Source organism: Oncorhynchus masou, chromosome 6 (genome assembly GCF_036934945.1).
Source record: "Oncorhynchus masou masou isolate Uvic2021 chromosome 6, UVic_Omas_1.1, whole genome shotgun sequence".
NCBI lineage: Eukaryota > Metazoa > Chordata > Actinopteri > Salmoniformes > Salmonidae > Oncorhynchus > Oncorhynchus masou.
The window spans coordinates 20,638,936-20,663,290 of record NC_088217.1 but is presented as its reverse complement, the minus strand read 5'-3'; the positions used below and the strand labels follow the sequence as shown (position 1 = coordinate 20,663,290).

Genomic DNA, 24,355 nt, shown 5'->3' with positions numbered 1-24,355 from the left:
GTATATTAAAAGTTGTCAAAAATATAAATAGTAAAGTACCGATACCCCAAAAACATTTGTAATAAAGTACTTTACACCACTGGGTACAATCCATGGATAAGGAGGGATTGCTTTGGTAATGTTCTCCAGTCCTGTGAACATTATCGTCAGCTGGCCAGACAGAGAGGGAAGGTAGTGCTGTGCTGTACTGTACTGTGTGGTCGCTGGCAAGAGAGCCACTGATATGTGCTATATTAGACCCAGGGTCACTATGGGTGCAGTGGCTAATTAGATGACCCAGATGGGCAGCTGCCAGAAAAGCAAAGCAGCAACTAGTCTCTTGAATCACCACCCAGTCATTCAGCCCTGCTGCTGCTGTGTACTGTACTGTAGGTTAGACAAGTTGGCCACTACAGATTCTGCTCAGCTAATGAAGCAGCTGTCAGGTAGCAGTCTTTTGGACAGCCCTGCTCTAATGAATCATTCTGTAATTATGACTCCGTCCAGATCTCTCAGGTTCTGAGTGGGCTCCTCCTTGTTGGGAATTGAATATGCACACAAATCAAATCAAATCAAATCAAATTTATTTATATAGCCCTTCGTACATCAGCTGATATCTCAAAGTGCTGTACAGAAACCCAGCCTAAAACCCCAAACAGCAAGCAATGCAGGTGTAGAAGCACGGTGGCTAGGAAAAACTCCCTAGAAAAGCCAAAACCTAGGAAGAAACCTAGAGAGGAACCAGGCTATGTGGGGTGGCCAGTCCTCTTCTGGCTGTGCCGGGTAGAGATTATAACAGAACATGGCCAAGATGTTCAAATGTTCATAAATGACCAGCATGGTCGAATAATAATAAGGCAGAACAGTTGAAACTGGAGCAGCAGCACGGCCAGGTGGACTGGGGACAGCAAGGAGTCATCATGTCAAGTAGTCCTGGGGCATGGTCCTAGGGCCGCGGTTCAGTTGAAACTGGAGCAGCAGCACGGCCAGGTGGACTGGGGACAGCAAGGAGTCATCATGTCAGGTAGTCCTGGGGCATGGTCCTAGGGCTCAGGTCCTCCGAAAGAGAGAAGGAGAGAATTAGAGAACGCACACTTAGATTCACACAGGACACCGAATTGGACAGGAGAAGTACTCCAGATATAACAAACTGACCCTAGCCCCCGACACATAAACTACTGCAGCATAAATACTGAAGGCTGAGACAGGAGGGTCAGGAGACACTGTGGCCCCACCCGAGGACACCCCCGGACAGGGCCAAACAGGAAGGATATAACCCCACCCACTATGCCAAAGCACAGCCCCCACACCACTGGAGGGATATCTTCAACCACCAACTTACCATCCTGAGACAAAGCTGAGTATTGCCCGCAAAGATCTCCGCCACGGCACAACCCAAGGGGGCGCCAACCCAGACAGGATGACCACATCAGTGAATCAACCCACTCAGGTGACGCACCCCCTCAGGGACGGCATGAGAGAGCCCCAGCAAGCCAGTGACTCAGCCCCTGTAATAGGGTTAGAGGCAGAGAATCCCAGTGGAAAGAGGGGAACCGGCCAGGCAGAGACAGCAAGGGTGGTTCTGCTCCAGAGCCTTTCCGTTCACCTTCCCACTCCTGGGCCAGACTACACTCAATCATATGACCCACTGAAGAGATGAGTCTTCAGTAAAGACTTAAAGGTTGAGACCGAGTTTGCGTCTCTGACATGGGTAGGCAGACCGTTCCATAAAAATGGAGCTCTATAGGAGAAAGCCCTGCCTCCAGCTGTTTGCTTAGAAATTCTAGGGACAATTAGGAGGCCTGCGTCTTGTGACCGTAGCGTACGTGTAGGTATGTACGGCAGGACCAAATCAGAGAGATAGGTAGGAGCAAGCCCATGCAATGCCATGCAATGCAAACACAGAACGGTGATGTAGCAGTGATGTATAAAAAAATGTAATAATACATGTCACCGTGTCAGAGAGAGAGAAAGAGATCTGGCTAAGTCAGTCGAAACAGAGCACCCACCAAAATATTTCCCTTCAAGGGGGGAGAGAGAAACATTTTGGTGGATGCTCTCTTGTGACTGACAGCCATATCCAGCACTGCCTATCTGCCCACCAGGCCTCTATTAGTAATGGAACATTTGCCTTGTCAGAATGTAGCAATGCCTCAGTGCTCCAACGAGCAACATTTGTCATTGCGTCAGCCACACTGACATGCCGGTTTATTACAGGGTGCAGAGAATTAAAGGTTAGATGGACACAAGCGAGGCAGGAGAAGAACCCTGGGTTTTTGGACTGTTCTGCTCTAGAATCCTGTTACATCATCAGTTGGCACAGAGTGTCCCTAGCTATGTCCCAAATGGCACCCTTTTCCCTATATAGAGCCCTATGGGCCCTCATCAAAAGTAGTGCGTTTTATAGGGAATAAGGTGCCATTTGGGACAAAGACCCTGTTATGCAGAGTGAATGTTTTATAAGCCCAGGGGTCAACTGTCTGTGGGAATCTCACATTGATCTGTTCAAGCCATTTAAACTGTTGTTTTGTTTACCCTTACTGGTTAATGATATCTGGTTTATCATACTAAATGTCTGTCTTAATCCTACATGTATCATATGTATGATTTATTATTATGACTATACTGTCTATTATGGTATTATGACTCTCAACCTGTCATGATGCTCACAACTGTTCATGCTCACAAGTCCTTCTCCTCCAATGTTGTACTCATATCACTGTTCAATCCTGGTACTAATCCATGTCTGGGTATGCTTCTCCTCTCTTCTACTAATGTATGTGTCTCCCTTCCTCTCCCAAGGCATTCGGCCAGGCCTACTCCACCCATAGGAAGGTGGCTGCAGATGGGGAGAGCAGGGAGGAGTCACTAATGCTGGAGTCAGCCAGTAAGGAGGCCCATTACCAGCAGATGGTCCTGGAGCTGCAGAACGAGCTGCGGTTGGCCAGGACTGCCCTCACCAGCAACCAATCAGAGAATGAGCGCCTGGCCTCCGTTGTCCTGGAGATGAGAGAGGTGAGCTGGAGGTTGGAGGACCTGCCCAAAACGCAAACATGGTCAATGTGGAGAGGTCAAATCTCAATTTGCAAAGACTTGTGTATCTCACCAATCTGACGAAGAGGACCTAAACCGCTCAGTCTGTAATGATGAAGTAAAACATGGACAATTTGACAGAGAGAGCGTGTCAGACCTAATGGGATAGTGGGACAGAGCGAGAGCATGTCAGAGCTAATGGGATAGTGGGACAGAGCGAGTCAGAGCTAATGGGATAGTGGGACAGAGCGTGTCAGAGCTAATGGGATAGTGGGACAGAGCGAGAGCATGTCAGAGCTAATGGGATAGTGGGACAGAGCGTGTCAGAGCTAATGGGTAAGTGGGACAGAGCGAGAGCATGTCAGAGCTAATGGGATAGTGGGACAGAGCGAGTCAGAGCTAATGGGATAGTGGGACAGAGCGTGTCAGAGCTAATGGGATAGTGGGACAGAGCGAGAGCGTGTCAGAGCTAATGGGATAGTGGGACAGAGCGAGAGCGTGTCAGAGCTAATGGGATAGTGGGACAGAGCGAGTCAGAGCTAATGGGATAGTGGGACAGAGCGTGTCAGAGCTAATGGGATAGTGGGACAGAGCGAGAGCGTGTCAGAGCTAATGGGATAGTGGGACAGAGCGAGAGCGTGTCAGAGCTAATGGGATAGTGGGACAGAGCGAGAGCGTGTCAGAGCTAATGGGATAGTGGGACAGAGAGAGCGTGTCAGAGCTAATGGGATAGTGGGACAGAGCGTGTCAGAGCTAATGGGATAGTGGGACAGAGAGAGCGTGTCAGAGCTAATGGGATAGTGGGACAGAGAGAGCGTGTCAGAGCTAATGGGATAGTGGGACAGAGCGAGAACGTGTCAGAGCTAATGGGATAGTGGGACAGAGCGAGAGCGTGTCAGAGCTAATGGGATAGTGGGACAGAGCGTGTCAGAGCTAATGGGATAGTGGGACAGAGAGAGCGTGTCAGAGCTAATGGGATAGTGGGACAGAGAGAGCGTGTCAGAGCTAATGGGATAGTGGGACAGAGCGAGAACGTGTCAGAGCTAATGGGATAGTGGGACAGAGCGAGAGCGTGTCAGAGCTAATGGGATAGTGGGACAGAGCGAGAGCGTGTCAGAGCTAATGGGATAGTGGAACAGAGCGAGAGTGTGTCAGAGCTAATGGGATAGTGGGACAGAGCGAGAGCGTGTCAGAGATAGTGGGACAGAGCGAGTCAGAGCTAATGGGATAGTGGGACAGAGCGTGTCAGAGCTAATGGGATAGTGGGACAGAGCGAGAGCGTGTCAGAGCTAATGGGATAGTGGGACAGAGAGAAAGCGAGTCAGAGCTAAGTGGGACTGGGAGAGGTTTAAACTGGTATGGAGTCTGTAAGGGTGGTTTATTGGTCAGCTGGCACCAGTCACACTGATGATGTAATAGTCGTAACTGGATTTTGTTCCCCCCCTGGTTAAAGTTGCCAAGGTGCCAAGATCTCATCCCAACACAGTTCCACTGACATACAGCCACATAAGATGCTGCTTTGACCTTACTGTACAACCATTGGGTGCATTCTGGATCAAATCCACATGTCCTTGTATTGCACTCTCTGACATGATGTTTTCCTCTTTGACTTCTTCTCTCGCCCTTTTCTTCCCCTCTCTTCCCTCGTCTGTTGAAAGTGCCATATCCATTCAAGACAAACATGCTTATGAACAAACTTTCTTGATAATATGCACACTTCCTTAAAGTAGCTGCCTACTATCTGATTTCTTTTCCTCTGTTGTGCTGTGTAGAGTTCTGAACTGGTGGAGCTGCAGCGCAGCCAACTGCGTGATGACATCAGAGAGTATAAGGTGCGAGAGGCACGCCTGCTGCAGGACTATAGTGAGCTGGAGGACGAGAACATCTCCCTGCAGAAACAGGTGTCCCTGCTCCGACAGAGCCAGGTGAGAGGAAGGGCAAGGGACCAGGACTGGGGCAGGAAATGGGAAGGGGGAGGGAGGAGGCTTCCACTGAGGCAGGAAAATAAATGGGCACTGTTGGGTATGGAGATGAGGGCAGGATGAGGGCTTTTATGGGTAATGGGTAGAGGTAAAGGTTGTAGAGTGGCCAATACACTTTGGGTGGTAAAGTGACAGGACCAACGAATTAGGCCGTTGATACAAGAACCAACTGGTGGGGATAAGACAAAACAATGCTTTTGTAATGAGGAATGGAAGGGATTCTCTGTATTTACTTAGTGATTCCTCTGATGTGCTGTGGTCTCTCTTAGGTGGAGTTTGAGGGTCTGAAGCATGAGATCTGTCGTCTGGAGGAGGACTCCCAGTGCCTCCACAGCCAGTTGGAGGAGGCCATGCGCCTGCGGGAGATCGCCGAGCGCCAGCTGACCGAGGCTCTGGAGACCATTAAGACTGAGCGCGAGCAGAAGGCCGCCCTGCGTAAAGAACTGTCCCACTACATGACCATTGGGGACAACCTGTTACCGTACCACCACAGCCCCCTGAACATCTCCCTGGACGGCTTCAAGTTCAGCGAGGATCCCACTGCTGCCACCAACGAACCCAACAATGATGACTCGTTCCATGGCTATGAGAACGGCCTGGCTAAGATGGCTGCTGACTGCAACGAGGATAACAGAGCCAAGCTCCGGCCCGCCCCCAGCCTAGTGGATGACCTGCTGAGTGAACTCAACATCTCAGAGATCCAGAAACTTAAGCAGCAGCTCATGCAGGTATGGATAACTCTGTTTACAGATGACACATTTCAGATGACCACATAGTAGCAGCAGGCAAGGACTTTAAAAATGGTTAGCCTGTTTGCTTTATTCACAGTCAACTGTCAAGGTGTCAACTTCCCTGGTAAAGAAATAAAGTAATTCTTAGCGTTATCGAGCTTATCAAGCTTTGTGTGTGTTGCATGGAAAATAGATAGGCTTTACATCCCTCCAGCTGTAAACAGTCCTTTGCCTTATGGTTGGAAAGTCCATTAAGCTTTGAGGAGCACAGTGGCCATCCATTTAGGGACATTGATTACTTATACTGACCTGAGCGGCAGAGTCAAAGACACATCAATGGAACCCTATGTGGGACTTGATGGGCTACATGGACTGATTAGGATACTTCTCTTATCCAGGTGAATAAATACGATGTGAAATTCTTGAGTGACAGTGTCTCACACTACAGTGTGAAAACCTAAATTCGTATGGCATTTTGGGTTACACTTCATTCTAGTTTCAGCTATTTACCTGGTATTTACATAGAAATTGTATAGTAAAATGGTAAATACATAGTAATTGCCTAATAATTTCTCAATCCATACTAATAAACTCCAAGCTGAAATAGGACTGTGATGCAGACATTTCTCATTGCTGTTGTGTGACTGTGTCCAATGTCTGTGTTGGTCAGGTTGAGCGGGAGAAGGTAGCACTACTTTCCTCCCTGCAGGAGGCCCAGAAGCAGCTAGAGGTGGCCCACGGGACTCTGTCTGAGCAGCAGGAGATAGTAGGACGTCTCACCGAGAACCTCAGCGCCATGAGGAAACTCCAGGCCAGCAAGGAGCGCCACTCAGCCATGGACAGCGAGAAGGAGCGTGACAGCCGTGACGATGGTGACGGGGACTACTACGAGCTGGACATCAACGGGCCTGAGATCCTGCAGTGTAAGTACACAGTGGCTGTGTCCGAGGCCGGGGAGCTCAGACAGGAGCTTAAGACTCTTAAAGCAGAGTACCAGTCATGCCGGAGCCAGTACGAGGAGGAGCGAGCCCACCTGGAGAGCAACGTGGCAGGGCTGAGCGAGAAGCTAGCTTCCCTGGAGAAGAGCAGCCGGGTGGAGCACGAGGAGATGGAGCGCCTGGAGAAGGACCTGCGGCGGGTGAGCGAGTCGGCAGGCGAGTCGCAGGGAAGTCTGAACGTGGCGCAGGACGAACTGGTGGTGTTCAGTGAGGAGCTGGCCAACCTCTACAACCACGTGTGCATGTGCAACAACGAGACGCCCAACCGGGTCATGCTTGACTACTACAAGGAGGGCAAGGCCAGCGTAGGTGGCGGGGGCGGCCGGGAGGGGAAAGGACGACGTCTGTCCCACGTTCTGCTCTCCAACGGGCTGGTCCCTGATACTGACCCCAGTAAACCTGAAGCCAATGACCCAGCCGCCCCAGCCCCAGAATCCCGCCCAGAGCCTATGAACATCTATAACCTGGTGGCCATCATCAGGGACCAGATCCGTCACCTGCAGCAGGCGGTGGACCGCACCACAGAGCTGTCCCGCCAGAGGATGGCCACCATGGAGCTGAGCACCGTGGCTGATAAGGACAGCGAGGCCTGCATGGGGGAGATCCTCAAACTCAAGTCCCTCCTCAGCACCAAGAGGGAGCAGATCGCCACCCTGAGGACCGTGCTCAAAGCCAACAAACATGTGAGCAGGAGTTTGTGAGTGTATGCATGCTTGAGTGTGTGTCGGTGTGTGCATGAGCAGTTGATACTGTTTAAAAGTGAAGGTGATACTGTATGAAATTCACTGTAGTTGAGAGTATTTACTTTGTGTGTAGGAGTTCAGACAGAGTTAAAATTAGGTCAAGGTCAAGATAACCCAGTAACCTGTGACCCCAGCCCTCCATTATAATAAACTTGACAATAATGTATTTATTCTATTCTACTCTGCTCTATTCTACTCTGTAGACGGCTGAGGTGGCGCTGGCCAACCTGAAGAGTAAATACGACAACGAGAAGACCATGGTGAGGGATACCATGTTGAAGCTCCGCAACGAGCTGAAGGCTCTGAAAGAAGACGCTGCCACCTTCTCCTCACTACGGGCCATGTTCGCAACAAGGCAAGGCTTAGTCGATACACGCTAAGAGCAGTTATCAGTAGGCCTCTATTCAGTCTGCTTTTTATACACCAAGAAATAAGGCACCTTTGGCACCTTATTAATCTATACACTCTTAGAAAAAAAGGTGCCATCTGGAACCTAAAAGGGTTATTCGGCTGTCCCCATAAGAGAATCCTTTAAATAACCCTTTTTGGTTCTAGGTACCACTTTTTAGAGTTTTGTGTAGAACCCTTTACACAGGGTTCTACATGGAACCCAAAAGAGTCCTCCTATGGGGACAGCCGAATAACCCTTTTTGAACCCATTTTTCTAAGAGTGTAAATGTTGTCCACACCCATCATATCCAAACAAGGGTTAGGTCTTCAAAGGTTTATTGGAATTCAGTACATATAAATAGTTGAAATATGAATTGTTCGTGTTATACTAAGGTTAAAATCATTAAAACACTAATTAAACCCTATATTATATTTTTATTAATCTATTATAGTGGGCTTTTTCCCCCATATTATCCATCTCCTCCCTCTTGAACTATTTAGAAAATCTAAGGGAATAAGAACAGAACAGATTGGTCCCTTTTAGCTATAAGTGAGAGACCAGTGAGCTTTTAGGTAGTTGAGGCGCTGTTTTTCTGCCAGAGTCTGCATATGTGTGTGTAGGAAAAACAGGGCATTATGGGAACTGTCTGATGTAATACTGAAGTGACTCAGAGTCCGCTGGCAGGCTCCTCCTGACAGCATCTGGAAAATGTGGCTCTGTGAGTCTAAATGGAGAAAACGTGCACCGACTGGCAGCAGCAGTAAAAGAAGATTTGTGCCACCTGGTGGAGAAAGTTATACATTGTTCTTTTGTGTTATTGAGTACATGTACATGCACACGAATAATTTGATATTTAACTGATTATGGCAGTAGGCAGATTATGCAATAGTCATGTAAACACCGTACTCTGCTTACCTTAAATCGGCGTAAGGTTAAAATAAAAGTAAGCATACGCCGATTAAAATACCTGGTTTTCTGATCTTTTGAATTATTAGGACATGTGAAGATGCGCATGTGCTAGCACCAGCCAAGCAAGCCTCCCTCTTTAGCGCGAGGAAAGTGTGTTTAAATCAACTGAATGTATGCATCTTAGAAGTAGTTTCCAAACTCAAAATCAAATATGCTTCTCGAAATTAGTGTTCGCTGTGGGAGAACATTTATTTGTATTGCTGATCCTCTGTGTTTATCAGAGTGCCATCAGGTAGCCTGATTTCAGATGTGTCCATGTAAACAGGATTATTAGGCAAGTCGTTTTCCTTGCAGAGCATGTAAACGGTTTACTCTAACTATTATATTAATCTATCCAAAATAATCACATTATTGTGTGCATGTAACCGCACTCAATGTTGGACTCATGCTACTCTCTCTTATCTCTTGCTTTCTGTCTCTCTCTCTCTCCCTTCTCTCCATCTGCCCCCTCTTTCTCTCTTCCCCCCTTCTTTCTCTCTCACTCCCTCTGTCCCCCCTCCCTCTCTCTCCGTCTCTCAGGTGTGATGAGTACGTAACTCAGCTGGACGAGATGCAGAGACAGCTGGTTGCGGCGGAGGACGAGAAGAAGACCCTGAACTCCCTGCTCCGCATGGCCATCCAGCAGAAGCTGGCCCTGACCCAGCGTCTGGAGGACCTGGAGTTTGATCATGAGCAGGCGCGCCGTGGCGGGGTTACAGGAGCAACGACGAGCAGTCGGGGCAAGACCTCCTCGTCGGCGCGGGGCAAAGGGGCCTCGGCCAATCATCACGTAAGTCAGAGATGCTCCTGCTGAGTCCTCCCCGAGCCCCACGGCATCCTGGGAGGCCCCATAGTCCTCTGCAGAGAGGAGTACAATATCTACTGTGACCTTTGAACTCTATAACCTCCATCATAACCTCTAACCTCTCATCACGCTTTGCACTGCTGAGCTTCACCGGCATGGTTCTGTCAAGGATGTTGCTGTAACCATGACAATGGTGGCTAACGGTGTAGCATGTATGCGTTATTACATGACTTTAGAGCAGGAGTGTACATGGCATAATCTGTATGACTATGTTATGCCATGATTATGACAGTGTTATGTAGCTCTTATGACGAGAGGTTTTGAGGAAAGTGTAAGAGAGTATAACCGTCAGTCAGACAGGCGGCAGTGTCGGCTGCAGACAAAGACAGACAGGCAGACAGACTTAAGACCCTTTCACTGCCAGAGGCTTCTACCCTGCTGCTTCTGTCTGGTCCAAAACCACTCAGGGATAACTAAAGAAGTGCAATTACATGTACTGTAGCTACTAAATAAAAGTGGACTGTGAGTTTAGGCACTTTAGTGTTTTGCTTTGATATCATAAAGTGATTATGTGTGATGTGGTTTGTTTTCGTGGCACTTTATGTAATGGAGATTGTCGAACAAGGGTTGTTCTGAAGAGAAATACCATTGATTGAGCATTGATACATTAGGCTTAGTTAAAGTTAGGAATAAGCATTTAAACATGGGTCCGGTTTTGTATAAATGAAACCAAGAAATGGTTATCAGCGTAGGTTGGTTGTGAAATGTTTATTGAGGGTTTTCAGGACAACATTACTGAGGATTAGAAACTCCATATACTCTACTCTACTGAGGACTATATACTCTACTCTACTGAGGACTATATACTCTACTCTACTGAGGACTATATACTCTACTCTACTGAGGACTATATACTCTACTCTACTGAGGACTATATACTCTACTCTACTGAGGACTATATATTCTACTGAGGACTATATACTCTACTGAGGACTGTATACTCTACTGAGGATAATATACTCTACTCTAATGAGGACTATATACTCTACTCTAATGAGGACTATATACTCTACTCTACTGAGGACTGTATATTCTACTGAGGACTATATACTCTACTCTACTGAGGACTATATATTCTACTGAGGACTATATACTCTACTGAGGACTGTATACTCTACTGAGGATAATATACTCTACTCTACTGAGGACTATATACTCTACTCTACTGAGGACTATATACTCTACTCTACTGAGGACTATATACTCTACTCTACTGAGACTATATATTCTACTGAGGACTATATACTCTACTGAGGACTGTATACTCTACTGAGGATAATATACTCTACTCTAATGAGGACTATATACTCTACTCTAATGAGGACTATATACTCTACTCTACTGAGGACTATATACTCTACTCTACTGAGGACTGTATATTCTACTGAGGACTATATACTCTACTGAGGACTGTATACTCTACTGAGGATAATATACTCTACTCTAATGAGGACTATATACTCTACTCTAATGAGGACTATATACTCTACTCTACTGAGGACTATATACTCTACTCTACTGAGGACTATATATTCTACTCTACTGAGGACTATATATTCTACTGAGGACTGTATACTCTACTGAGGATAATATACTCTACTCTAATGAGGACTATATACTCTACTCTACTCTGGACTATATACTCTACTCTACTGAGGACTATATATTCTACTCTACTGAGGACTATATATTCTACTGAGGACTATATACTCTACTGAGGACTGTATACTCTACTCTACTGAGGACTATATACTCTACTCTACTGAGGACTATATACTCTACTCTACTGAGGACTATATACTCTACTCTACTGAGGACTATATACTCTACTCTACTGAGGACTATATATTCTACTGAGGACTATATACTCTACTGAGGACTGTATACTCTACTGAGGATAATATACTCTACTCTAATGAGGACTATATACTCTACTCTAATGAGGACTATATACTCTACTCTACTGAGGACTATATACTCTACTCTACTGAGGACTGTATATTATACTGAGGACTATATACTCTACTGAGGACTGTATACTCTACTGAGGATAATATACTCTACTGAGGATATATACTCTACTCTACTGAGGACTATATACTCTATTCTACTGAGGACTATATACTGAGGACTACTCTACTGAGGACTATATACTCTACTCTACTGAGGACTGTATACTCTACTGAGGACTATATACTCTACTGAGGACTACTCTAATGAGGACTATATACTCTACTCTACTGAGGACTATATACTCTACTCTACTGAGGACTATATACTCTAATCTACTGAGGACTATATACTCTACTCTACTGAGGACTGTATATTCTACTGAGGATAATATACTCTACTCTAATGAGGACTATATACTCTACTCTAATGAGGACTATATACTCTACTCTACTGAGGACTATATACTCTACTCTACTGAGGACTGTATACTCTAATGAGGACTATATACTCTACTGAGGACTATATACTATACTCTAATGAGGACTATACTCTACTCTAATGAGGACTATACTCTACTAAGGACTATATACTCTACTCTACTGAGGGCTGTATATTTTACTGAGGACTATATACTCTACTCTACTGAGGACTATATACTCTACTCTACTGAGGACTATATACTCTACTCTAATGAGGACTATACTCTACTAAGGACTATATACTCTACTATACTGAGGGCTGTATACTTTACTGAGGACTATATACTCTACTCTACTGAAGACTATATACTCTACTCTAATGAGGACTATACTATATACTCTACTCTACTGAGGACTATATACTGAGGACTATATACTCTACTGAGGAATATATGCTCTCTACTGAGGACTATATACTCTAATGAGGACTATATACTCTACTGAGGACTATATACTCTACTGAGGACTACTCTACTGAGGACTATATACTGAGGACTACTCTACTGAGGACTATATACTCTATCTAATGAGGACTATACTATATACTATACTCTACTGAGGACTGTATACTTTACTGAGGACTATATATGACTACTCTACTAATGAAAGACTATATACTCTACTCTAATGAGGACTATATGAAAGACTATATACTCTAATCTAATGAGGACTATACTCTACTGAGGACTATATATACTACTACTCTACTGAGGGCTGAAAACTATATACTCTACTGAGGACTATATTTTACTGAGGACTATATACTCTACTCTACTACTGAGGACTATATACTAATGAGGACTATATATACTAATGAGGACTAAATACTCTAATCTAATGAGGACTATACTCTACTAAGGACTATATACTCTACTAACTGAGGACTATATACTCTAATGAGGACTATATACTCTACTCTACTGAGGACTATATACTCTAATCTAATGAGGACTATACTCTACTAAGGACTATGCTCTCTACTCTACTGAGGGCTGTATACTTTATACTCCACTGACTATATACTCTACTAATGAGGGACTATATACTCTACTACTATACTATATACTCTACTCTAATGAAAGACTATATACTCTACTGTAATGAGGACTATATACTCTATCTAATGAGGACTATACTCTACTAAGGACTATATACTCTACTTGAATGAGGACTATATACTCTACTGAGGACTGTATACTCTACTGAGGACTATATACTCTACTCTAATGAGAACTATATACTCTAATGAGGACTATATACTCTACTAAGGACTATATACTCTACTCTACTGAGGACTATATACTCTAATGAGGACTATATACTCTACTCTAATGAGGACTATATACTCTTATTTAATGAGGACTATACTCAACTAAGGACCATATACTCTACTCTACTGAGGGCTGTATACTTTACTGAGGACTATATACTCTACTCCACGGACTATATACTCTACTCTAATGAAATACTATATTCTCTACTCTCATGAGGACTATATACTCTACTGAGGACTAAATACTCTACTCTACTCTACTGAGAGCTGTATACTCTACTCCACTGACTATATACTCTACTCTAATGAGGACTATATACTCTACTGAGGACTAAATACTCTAATGAGGACTATATACTCTACTCTAATGAGGACTAAATACTCTACTCTAATGAGGACTATATACTCAAATCTAATGAGGACTATACTCTACTAAGGACTATATACTCTACTCTACTGAGGGCTGTATACTTTACTGAGGACTATATACTCTACTATAATGAGGACTGTACAGTCTACTGAGGGCTGTATAGTCTACTGAGGACTATATACTCTACTCCACTGACTATATACTCTACTCTAATGAAAGACTATATACTCTACTCTAATGAGGACTATATACTCTAATGAGGACTAAATACTCTAATCTAATGAGGACTAAGGACTATATACTCTACTACTGAAGATGGTATACTATACTGAGGACTATATACTCTACTCTAATGAGGACTATATACTCTACTCTAATGAGGACTATGTACTCTACTGAGGACTATATACTCTACTCTACTGAGGACTGTATACTCTACTGAGGTATACTCTACTCTAATGAGGACTATATACTCTACTCTAATGAGGACTATATACTCTACTCTAATGAGGACTATATACTCTACTCTACTGAGGACTATATACTCTACTGAGGACTGTATATTCTACTGAGGATAATATACTCTACTCTAATGAGGACTATATACTCTACTCTAATGAGGACTATATACTCTACTCTACTGAGGACTATATACTCTACTCTACTGAGGACTGTATACTCTAATGAGGACTATATACTCTACTGAGGACTATATACTATACTCTAATGAGGACTATACTCTACTCTAATGAGGACTATACTCTACTAAGGACTATATACTCACTCTCTGAGGGCTGTATCATGAGGACTATATACTCTACTCTACTGAGGACTATATACTCTACTCTAATGAAAACTATATACTCTACTGAGGACTATATACTATAATGAGGACTATATACTCTACTCTAATGAGAAATATGCTCTACTACTGAGGACTATATACTCTAATGAGGACTATATACTCCTGAGGACTAAATACTCTAATCTAATGACTATACTCTACTAAGGACTATATACTACTCAACTGAGGACTATATACTCTAATGAGGACTATATACTCTACTCTACTGAGGACTATATACTCTAATCTAATGAGGACTATACTCTACTAAGGACTATGCTCTCTACTCTACTGAGGGCTGTATACTTTACTGAGGACTATAAACTCTACTCCACTGACTATATACTCTACTCTAATGAAAGACTATATACTCCTATAATGGGGACTATATACTCTACTGAGGACTAAATATCTACTCCACTGACTATAACTCTACTCTAATGAAAGACTATATTGAGGACTATATACTCTAATCTAATGAGGACTATACTCTACCATACTCTACTTGAATGATACTCTACTGAGGACTACTCCTCTAATGAGAACTATATACTCTAATGAGGACTATATACTCTACTAAGGACTTTAATCTAACTGAGGACTATATACTCTAATGAGGACTATATACTCTACTCTAATGAGGACTCTTATTTAATGAGGACTATACTCAACTAAGGACCATATACTCTACTCTACTGCTGTATACTTTACTGAGGACTATATACTCTACTCCACGGACTATATACTCTACTCTAATGAAATACTATATTCTCTACTCTCATGAGGACTATATACTCTACTGAGGACTAAATACTCTACTCTACTCTACTGAGAGCTGTATACTCTAGACTGACTATATGTCTAATGAGGACTACTGAGGACTAAATACTCTAATGAGGACTATATACTCTACTCTAATGAGGACTAAATACTCTACTCTAATGAGGACTATATACTCAAATCTAATGAGGACTATACTCTACTAAGGACTATATACTCTACTCTACTGAGGGCTGTATACTTTACTGAGGACTATATACTCTACTATAATGAGGACTGTACAGTCTACTGAGGGCTGTATAGTCTACTGAGGACTATATACTCTACTCCACTGACTATATACTCTACTCTAATGAAAGACTATATACTCTACTCTAATGAGGACTATATACTCTAATGAGGACTAAATACTCTAATCTAATGAGGACTATACTCTACTAAGGACTATATACTCTACTCTACTGAAGATGGTATACTATACTGAGGACTATATACTCTACTCTAATGAGGACTATATACTCTACTCTAATGAGGACTATGTACTCTACTGAGGACTGTATAATATACCTCCTGCTGTTCTCTTATAACGCTATCACCCAATTGTCAACCCACCCTCCTCATCATCTTCTCTAACCTGTCATCTGAAATCATCATCAATCCTCTAACCTGCATGTAAATACAATACCATACCTGAGTCCTCTGCTTCCTGCAGCCAGCAGGCCTGCACTGTACATGACTAACCATCCTCTTGACCCCATTGACTCCCCACTGCCACTAACATAGGTAACCGTTTAATCAAACAAGATTTATCAAATGAAGACTGGCCAGATGATTATCTAACCCTCAGATTTTAATGTAATTTTCTTATCTCTCTATTTTACAGTAATTTAATCAAGCCGTGTCCTTCAAAGGTTGACAGTCAGCTTGCCGATGATTACTTCAGTGTCCCCTCCTGGCCTGAGACAAATGTCAGAGACACGTACTGCTGTAGTGTGAGGACTTTGATGACCTTGACCTTTACAGAGAAATATCTAGGTTTATTTCATGGGATGATGACCATAGAGATATCTAGGTTTATTTCTGTGGGAATGACCATAGAGATATCTAGGTTTATTTCTGTGGGAATGACCATAGAGATATCTAGGTTTATTTCTGTGGGAATGACCATAGATATATCTAGGTCTATTTCTGTGGGTATGACCATAGAGATATCTAGGTTTATTTCTGTGGGAATGACCATAGAAATATCTAGGTCTATTTCTGTGGGTATGACCATAGAGATATCTAGGTTTATTTCTGTGGGTATGACCATAGAGATATCTAGGTTTATTTCTGTGGGAATGACCATAGAGATATCAAGGTCTATTTCTGTGGGTATGACCATAGAGATATCCAGGTCTATTTCTATGGGAATGACCATAGAGATATCTAGGTTTATTTCTGTGGGAATGACCAACAGTTTGACCCCCCATTGTGATTCAGTCACTCATCCCACATTGTCCACCACTATACTGGTATTACTCTGTCTGTGTTTCCCCTGATGACTGCACACATTTCATGTCTTTTTATTGCTCTTTTTTTGCTTGTAATTCACACCTCAGTGAATGTGTGAGGTGTTCATACGCTTTTAAGAATTGTTACATGTTTGGGGATTGGAGCATTAATTAGTCATTTAAATATTTGAGCTTTTGTCATTATACAACTGTCAGATTGATAACAGCATTTCCATGGAGAGCAAACCAGCAAAGTCATAGGAACTAACTTGCTCCAGTTTTCTCTGGGGTCAATATTCAATAGGACTCACAAGCTAACAGACATTCTCTACAAGCACATAGATGAACATCTTAAATTGGAATTTGTTTTTTCTCTCTTTTTTTCAAATCTTGTCACATATTGATAATGTGCTTAAAAAAAGTTAACCAGTGAGAGCAGGATGTTCCAGCAGGACATTCAACCAGTGTGTGCCCAGTGGGTACTTTCTGGCCTTAGTTTAGACCAGTAGTTTGTTCTGTCCACAAAAGAGAAGCTGGATTTAATTTTGACTAGTAGTTTGTTCTGTCCACAAAAGAGAAGCTACATTTAGATTTGAATGTTTTCTATGTCTTTGAGAATTGTGGTGAGAGGTTATGACCCCAGTCAATAACAGATGGAGGAAAATAATAGGAACTGTGGTGAATTGTGTGAAGTGATTCTGCGATCCTGCAAGCATGCAGAGTTGCAAATTTAGGGGCTATTATTATGATTATTATTAATCAGTAAACCTTATTTTAAGAGTAATGATACCACCGCTGTTAACTTTGGCTGGCTAGTTAATAGTGGTTCAGAGCGTTTTCGGTGATGGCTGAGGGAGAGATTACTAATGCAAATACTTATTTATACTCTATCTTTGTATGGCAAAGTTCAGGCGGATATGGTGGAGACTTTTTGTATTGTCTGTTTTAATGCAATTTTATGAGCCCTTTTTACATCCTCTAAAAGTGTTGTTGTGACTTCAACAAACAGACTAAGTTAAGTCATGAACACATCTGCAGTGCCATTTAATTTATTGTTGATGCAATAAAAGTTACATTTGGGATTCTCTTTTTTTACAAGTGCAATTTGAACGCAATCGATATAGAAACACAGTATAAACATTCTCTGTCTGTTTGTCTGCTGATGCTATTGTTACATTTTACTACTACTTCTTACTCACAATCTTGATCCTAATTGAGTTGTATATCTTTGTACTAAATAACTTCACTTGTTTGTATTTATTTTTAAACAATGTCATGTATGTTGGCATTGTCGATAATGTGGATTATGATTATTGCCATATTGATACCATATCGATGCCTTTTTTCATGTCGTCTTCAAGAGACTCTGGATGGAGATGGTAGGTGAGATGTGTGCTCAATAGAAGTCAACAGCCTACCTGTATGATGATGATGTTGCACTGGCAAGGTGCATGTTTCATAGTTACCTTTATTCTGCCTAAAGGTATGCCAAATAAACTTCACTTTAGTCTTAATGTGGTGTTGGGATTATATTTTATATAGTGTGAGCTGCAAAAGTATTAGGACAGTTACAAATGTTTTGTTGTTTTGGCTCTGTACTCCAGCACTTTGGATGTTAAAGGATACAATGAGGTTATCCTATGAGGTTAAAGTGCAGACTGTCATCTTTAATTCGAGGGTATTTTCAACCATATCGAGTGAACTGTTTAGAAATTAGAGTACTTTTTGTACATAGTCCTCTCATTTTAGGGTAACAATTCACTTATACAGTATGTGTATAATAGTAAAAAGTTAAGTATTTGGTCCCATATTCATAGCACAGATAATCCTGAGTGAATTGCGAGAAAGTTACAGACACATAAATATCCAACCCCCAAGACATGCTAACCTCTCACCATTACAATAATGTGAGGTTAGAATTTTGAGGGGGTATGATATTTATGCCTTTGTAACTTTCTCATTCATCATTATACACCATTTATTCAGGATTATCTGTAATTATGGATGCATCCATATTCATGTAGGAGTGTTTAGAAACATATTATATTCTTATTTACAATATAAGTGACTCCAAAATTACAATACATTATTTACCATTCATTTCTGCACAAAATGATCTGAAACACAACCAAAACAAACAGCAAATGCATCCACCAGAGTCACAAGCTTGGTGTAATCATTGTGCGTTATGAATATGGGACAAAATACTTAACTTTTTACTAATTCTATACACACAAAGGTGAATTTGTCCTAATACTTTTGGTCCCTCAAAGTATGGGTGAAAATTCCCTCAAATTAAAACACTTTAACCTCATAGTCATTGTATATTTTCAAATCCAGTGTTGGAGTACAGAGCCAAAACAACAACAACAACAAATGTGAATGTGTGTGTGTGTGTGTATTTATTGATCTATTCTACAGTATCTTCACTATCTAATCATATTTATGCTTCAGTCATTCAATGTGTCCCTCTAAAATGCCCTGTGTATTAATTTAGGAAGTTTTCCAACATGCATTAGTTAATACAAATATAGCCATAATAACTTAATCCTAAAATGCGTGATATTGGGCCTTTACTGTAAATCAAACGAGATCAAATCATAACACATTTTCATAGCATTTACAACTTTTTTTACATATCTCGCATTATGGATGTTAAATCTCACTGAAATAACCGAAAGTTAGGCTACTTTATATTCAATGTGTACCTTTGATATATTTAGTCATGGATACGTGGTATTGAGCATTTCCGGGGAAGTTATAGCCACTCCCTGCAGTTGTGTTGGATTGATGGGTTGTCACTAGTTGCCCCAGCCACAAAGTTGGCTAATGAAGGTCATCGTAAAATGTATGGGGGGGAAATTCGCCCTAATTTAAGGTTAGGGTTGGATATAATGTTAGCAGTGTGTTTAAGGTTAGGTTTAAAACCAGATTTTAAGAAGATCATTTGTAGAAATACGCGGGTTTAGCCATAATTATGACTTCGTGGCTGTGGTAACTAGTGAACACCGGGTTGATGATCTTGGGGGAGGGTCCTAAACAAAGAACAGAAGCGACTCCACAATGGGAGGTTTGGCGGAGACTTTTTATAATATAGTACTAGTGTATTTTCTGTTTTTTTATGCTATGGATATGTTTTTAAATTTAATTGTATCATTTACACTTACCCACATGATATTGAGCTTGAACGTAACGTAACCAGTCTGGGCGGGAGAGCATGGTTGTCAACAAGTGGACCGCTTCTTCCTTGTCTTTTCGAGTTTTGAATGGCAATGACATGGCGCTTCCAACTTCTAATGTAATGTTTGCTATCGTGCTAACACTTGGTAGCCCAACCCTTTGCAACGTGTAGTGTTCCCGGCAGATACGTCTATTTCTAAGCAACATTGTTTCTGGTGTAGGCTACACCTCGCGCCTGCCTTTGAACTAATGTAACATGATATCACAAGTTGCTGTACCCTACCCGTTTACACATTATAACACACAAATATACTGTACATTACTAGCATTAGACACACACAGACTGAGCTGAATTCAACACATTTTCTTAAGAGGCAAGTATAGGCTACCGAAGAAAATCATGTGCCCGAGAGCAGGCAGCGAGGCACAAGGCATTTAACTTACATTTCACCCTAGAGTCACAACGTGTACTTGGCTATTTTAGGACAAGCCATGGCCAAACAATCAATGTCGACCTGGCATAGCCTACCTATTCTGTCAAAACGTTCCAAATGTAAAAAATGTAACTAGATTTCATTCTGCTGTAAATGCCTCTTCAAACTTTGACTCTAGTAGCATATTTTGAAATTTCACTGTCCTAGTTTGTATACTGTATATCCCATATCCTCATTTAGGGAGTCAATCATTCCATTTCCTTGCCCAAATATGAACTGTGTGATCCTCATGTCTTCCCATTTTATTATAATTTTCATGTTGTGATTCATTCCAATGTGACTGTCAGACAGCTTCCATGACCAGCTGCTGGAGGACAGTCGGTTCCTTAGGGCAGACCGCCGCCTGGACACAGAACTAGTGGATAAGCTCATCCTGCAGCTCAACAGGATCTACCCGCAGATCCTCACAGACAAGGAGGCCACCAAAGTGAGTCTTGCTCCCCAGTAAAATAATTTTGACCCAGGGTAGTGGTAACTTCCACTGGTACTAAGAGTCCAAGAATGACTACTTGTTTCATTGTCAGACCAGCGCCAGACAGACTGTAACACAATGTTAAAATTGAGTAATAGGCTAGCGTTCACAGAAAATGTGTTTCTGAATTCCTGGAATGCTGAATATGATTTGATGATCCAGTTTAGGGACCTTGATGTGCCCACCTGCGTCCGACTGGCCGAGCTCCTGGCTCACCTGCAGGGGAAAGGTGAAGAGGCCTGCCGGGAGTTCTACCGGGCACTTCACCTGCATGTGGAAGAGGTGTACTTCAGCCTACCCACGCGTCTCCGCCTCAGAGGTTAGTCTCTCCGACTGTCAATCAGTCACTGGAGATCTGACATTTGCTCTCATTATTATTCACACCAAAATACCTTTTTTTACTCCAGTTTATTTTAGTAAATACTTTCTTAACACTTATTTTTATTAACTGTGCATTGTTGGTTAAGGGCTTGTAAGTAAGCATTTACATTTACATTACATTTAAGTCATTTAGCAGACGCTCTTATCCAGAGCGACTTACAAATTGGTGAATTCACCTTCTGACATCAGTGGAACAGCCACTTTACAATAGTGCATCTAAATCATTTAAGGGGGGGTGAGAAGGATTGCTTTATCCTATCCTAGGTATTCCTTGAAGAGGTGGGGTTTCAGGTGTCTCCGGAAGGTGGTGATTGACTCCGCTGTCCTGGCGTCGTGAGGGAGTTTGTTCCACCATTGGGGGGCCAGAGCAGCAAACAGTTTTGACTGGGCTGAGCGGGAACTGTACTTCCTCAGTGGTAGGGAGGCGAGCAGGCCAGAGGTGGATGAACGCAGTGCCCTTGTTTGGGTGTAGGGCCTGATCAGAGCCTGGAGGTACTGCGGTGCCGTTCCCCTCACAGCTCCGTAGGCAAGCACCATGGTCTTGTAGCGGATGCGAGCTTCAACTGGAAGCCAGTGGAGAGAGCGGAGGAGCGGGGTGACGTGAGAGAACTTGGGAAGGTTGAACACCAGACGGGCTGCGGCGTTCTGGATGAGTTGTAGGGGTTTAATGGCACAGGCAGGGAGCCCAGCCAACAGCGAGTTGCAGTAATCCAGACGGGAGATGACAAGTGCCTGGATTAGGACCTGGATTTCACTGTAAAGTCTACACGTGTTGTATTCGGCACATGTGACAAATAAAATGTGATTTGATTGAGTGAGGATGACATTATCGCTGACATTTTGCAATCTCTTTCCCAGATTCTATAGACCCGTTCACGACTGCAGCCTCACCCACTCAGCAGAGATATGTGCTAAACGACAGAGGTAATATACTCACAGAAAGTGCACACTCTGTCACTTACCAACACATGTACTGTAAACACATATGCCCTTTACGGTACATACCTCTCTTTCTCACATACTGTCTTCTGCTCTCTCTTCCCTCTCCAGGTCATATGTTCTTCCTGAGTTGTTTCAGTGTTGCAGTTGGGGTGGCTCTACTACATTACTATGGCGGTGAGTACAATTTTTTTCCCCAAAGAAAACAAACCAGTAGGAACACCAGAAATCATACATTTTTACAGCTCGTCTGTACTCCTGTAGACTTAAAAAAAAAGAAAAATCAAGCATAACATTGCATCTTCATGTTATGACAAATCAAACTTTATTTAAAGTGCAATGGGATGACACTTTACAATGAAACAAACAAGGAAGAAGCAGTGAAAAGAATGAGAAAAATAACATAAAACACAAAGGATGTCTAAAACAATAACATCACCGATTTAAAAAAGTGTCTTTTATGTAATTTAAAACGCTCTAGTGTTTGCATCTCATACCTGACAGGGCAAGCTTTTTCATTGGTTTTGGGCTTTTACACCTATTCAGTTTTCATTAGGTTGAAGTCGTCAATGCTATCATGATTATTTGTTGGGGAATAAAACAAAGTTGAACCGTCCATGTGTTGTCCTGCAGAGGCCAAAGTAACAAGGGGCAGCAGGGCTCTTGGCATGGCTGCTCTTGGATTGGGTCGACGAGCCCGAGAGGTTCTCATATGGTACACTGAAGACCCCATCAGGAAGTAGTGGGTGTGTCTCCAACACCACCAGCACATCAGAACACACACGGTGCTTCCGGACATCCACACTACACTACACTCTTTTCACACTACCGTGCCAGCCTGAACCAAACTCTGCTAGTTACAGCAACTACGGTTAGTACAGCTTGGTTGGGCTCTATTCAATTCGTCTCAGTAGGGCCTTAAAGCCCTTAAGTCATTGTTTTTTTACAACTCTGTAAATACCATATATATATATCTATCTTTTGGGTTTAAGGATCTTACTTTCACTGACAATTTTTCATACAGCTCTGTTTTTATGGACTTTCATTGTCCTAATAATGGTTAGTTATAGACATGCCTCTTCTCTGCTGAAAGCAACTATTATTACACTAAATGTAAGTCTCTGTTACTGAATAGCATCAGAGATTCTGTCTGCATTCATCTTAATTTGTGTGGCGTGGACACGGTAGACATGTAGGGGTTTGTACAGAATACCCAGAGACCAGGCTCACTTTAAATACGGAACCTTTTCCAGGGTATGTGTTGTACTGCTCAGTATACTCAGGGGATTGACATTAGAAAACATACATTTATTTGGTGTATTTATAAGATATTTTTAATTTGTTCAAGAAAAAAACAACCAGGCACTAAATGTATTGCTATTTTGTGATAATGTCTCTGTTGTCAGGGAGATTATGAGAAACAAATGTAATAACAATGTTATAATATGCGCCCAGTGTTTGGCTTGGGCTAAATGTCCACCACATAATGTCTTTACATTAGATGAATCCAGGTCCACTATGTTTGTATATCTAGGCACAGCTTAATGAATGTGTGACCTAGCGATATCAGAGAGATTGCAATATGTTCACAAGAACTATCACGTTATAGTGATTGACTTATCGCCTGATGTTTAAAGCTGGAATCCTCAATGGTGAAACTGCTATGTCCGTTTGCCACAACAAAGAGGTTAGTGTAAACAACAAACACAGTTTTTACTCTCTGACATCATTGGATGTGTATTAGAACAGCAGAATATCTTCTACATTTTTATTTTGGTGTGAGGCTTCATACCTCCGGTTCGCCAACAAAACAATGGCGGTGTGGCGGACAGTAGCGCTGTTTCCCCTACTGCGGATTCCATCTTTAAATATTTTGAGTGAAAATAGTACTAAGTCACTGTTTTTGAAGTGTTCTTTTTTTATTATGCCCACTAAAAAACAATACAAATTAATACATTTCAGGTCTCAACCATGTTGTTTCACCTCGGAGTCTATTTCTCACTTTTCTCAAATGTTAAGAATTTTCA

The 24,355-nt window shown here is 42.3% G+C and overlaps 2 protein-coding genes and 1 long non-coding RNA gene across 3 annotated transcripts in view; 2 read left to right on the top strand and 1 right to left on the bottom strand.

Annotated features, from left to right (window-relative positions):
- The window catches only part of LOC135541522 (protein bicaudal D homolog 2-like), a 30,685-nt gene extending 14,318 nt beyond the window's left edge, over window positions 1-16,367 (top strand). The window contains exons 2-8 of the mRNA XM_064967834.1: window positions 2,782-2,994; window positions 4,785-4,937; window positions 5,264-5,722; window positions 6,396-7,406; window positions 7,670-7,821; window positions 9,346-9,595; window positions 16,253-16,367. Of these exons, the coding sequence (XP_064823906.1) occupies window positions 2,782-2,994; window positions 4,785-4,937; window positions 5,264-5,722; window positions 6,396-7,406; window positions 7,670-7,821; window positions 9,346-9,595; window positions 16,253-16,255 (2,241 nt within the window). The 3' untranslated portion in view covers window positions 16,256-16,367. The remainder of the gene's footprint in view (window positions 1-2,781; window positions 2,995-4,784; window positions 4,938-5,263; window positions 5,723-6,395; window positions 7,407-7,669; window positions 7,822-9,345; window positions 9,596-16,252) is intronic.
- On the bottom strand, window positions 130-20,215 carry LOC135541524 (uncharacterized). The gene is made up of 3 exons (XR_010455975.1): window positions 20,030-20,215; window positions 2,884-3,015; window positions 130-1,036 (listed from the first exon to the last, which is right to left on the bottom strand). It is a non-coding gene; the product is annotated as an uncharacterized LOC135541524 (long non-coding RNA).
- On the top strand, window positions 19,754-24,310 carry LOC135541523 (caspase recruitment domain-containing protein 19-like). Its single transcript, XM_064967835.1, has 6 exons — window positions 19,754-19,932; window positions 20,824-20,963; window positions 21,171-21,327; window positions 22,248-22,313; window positions 22,440-22,505; window positions 22,962-24,310. The coding sequence occupies exons 1-6, from the start codon at window positions 19,926-19,928 to the stop codon at window positions 23,069-23,071; spliced, it is 546 nt and encodes a 181-aa protein (XP_064823907.1). The 5' UTR covers window positions 19,754-19,925; the 3' UTR covers window positions 23,072-24,310.
- Window positions 24,311-24,355: the final 45 nt, after the last annotated feature.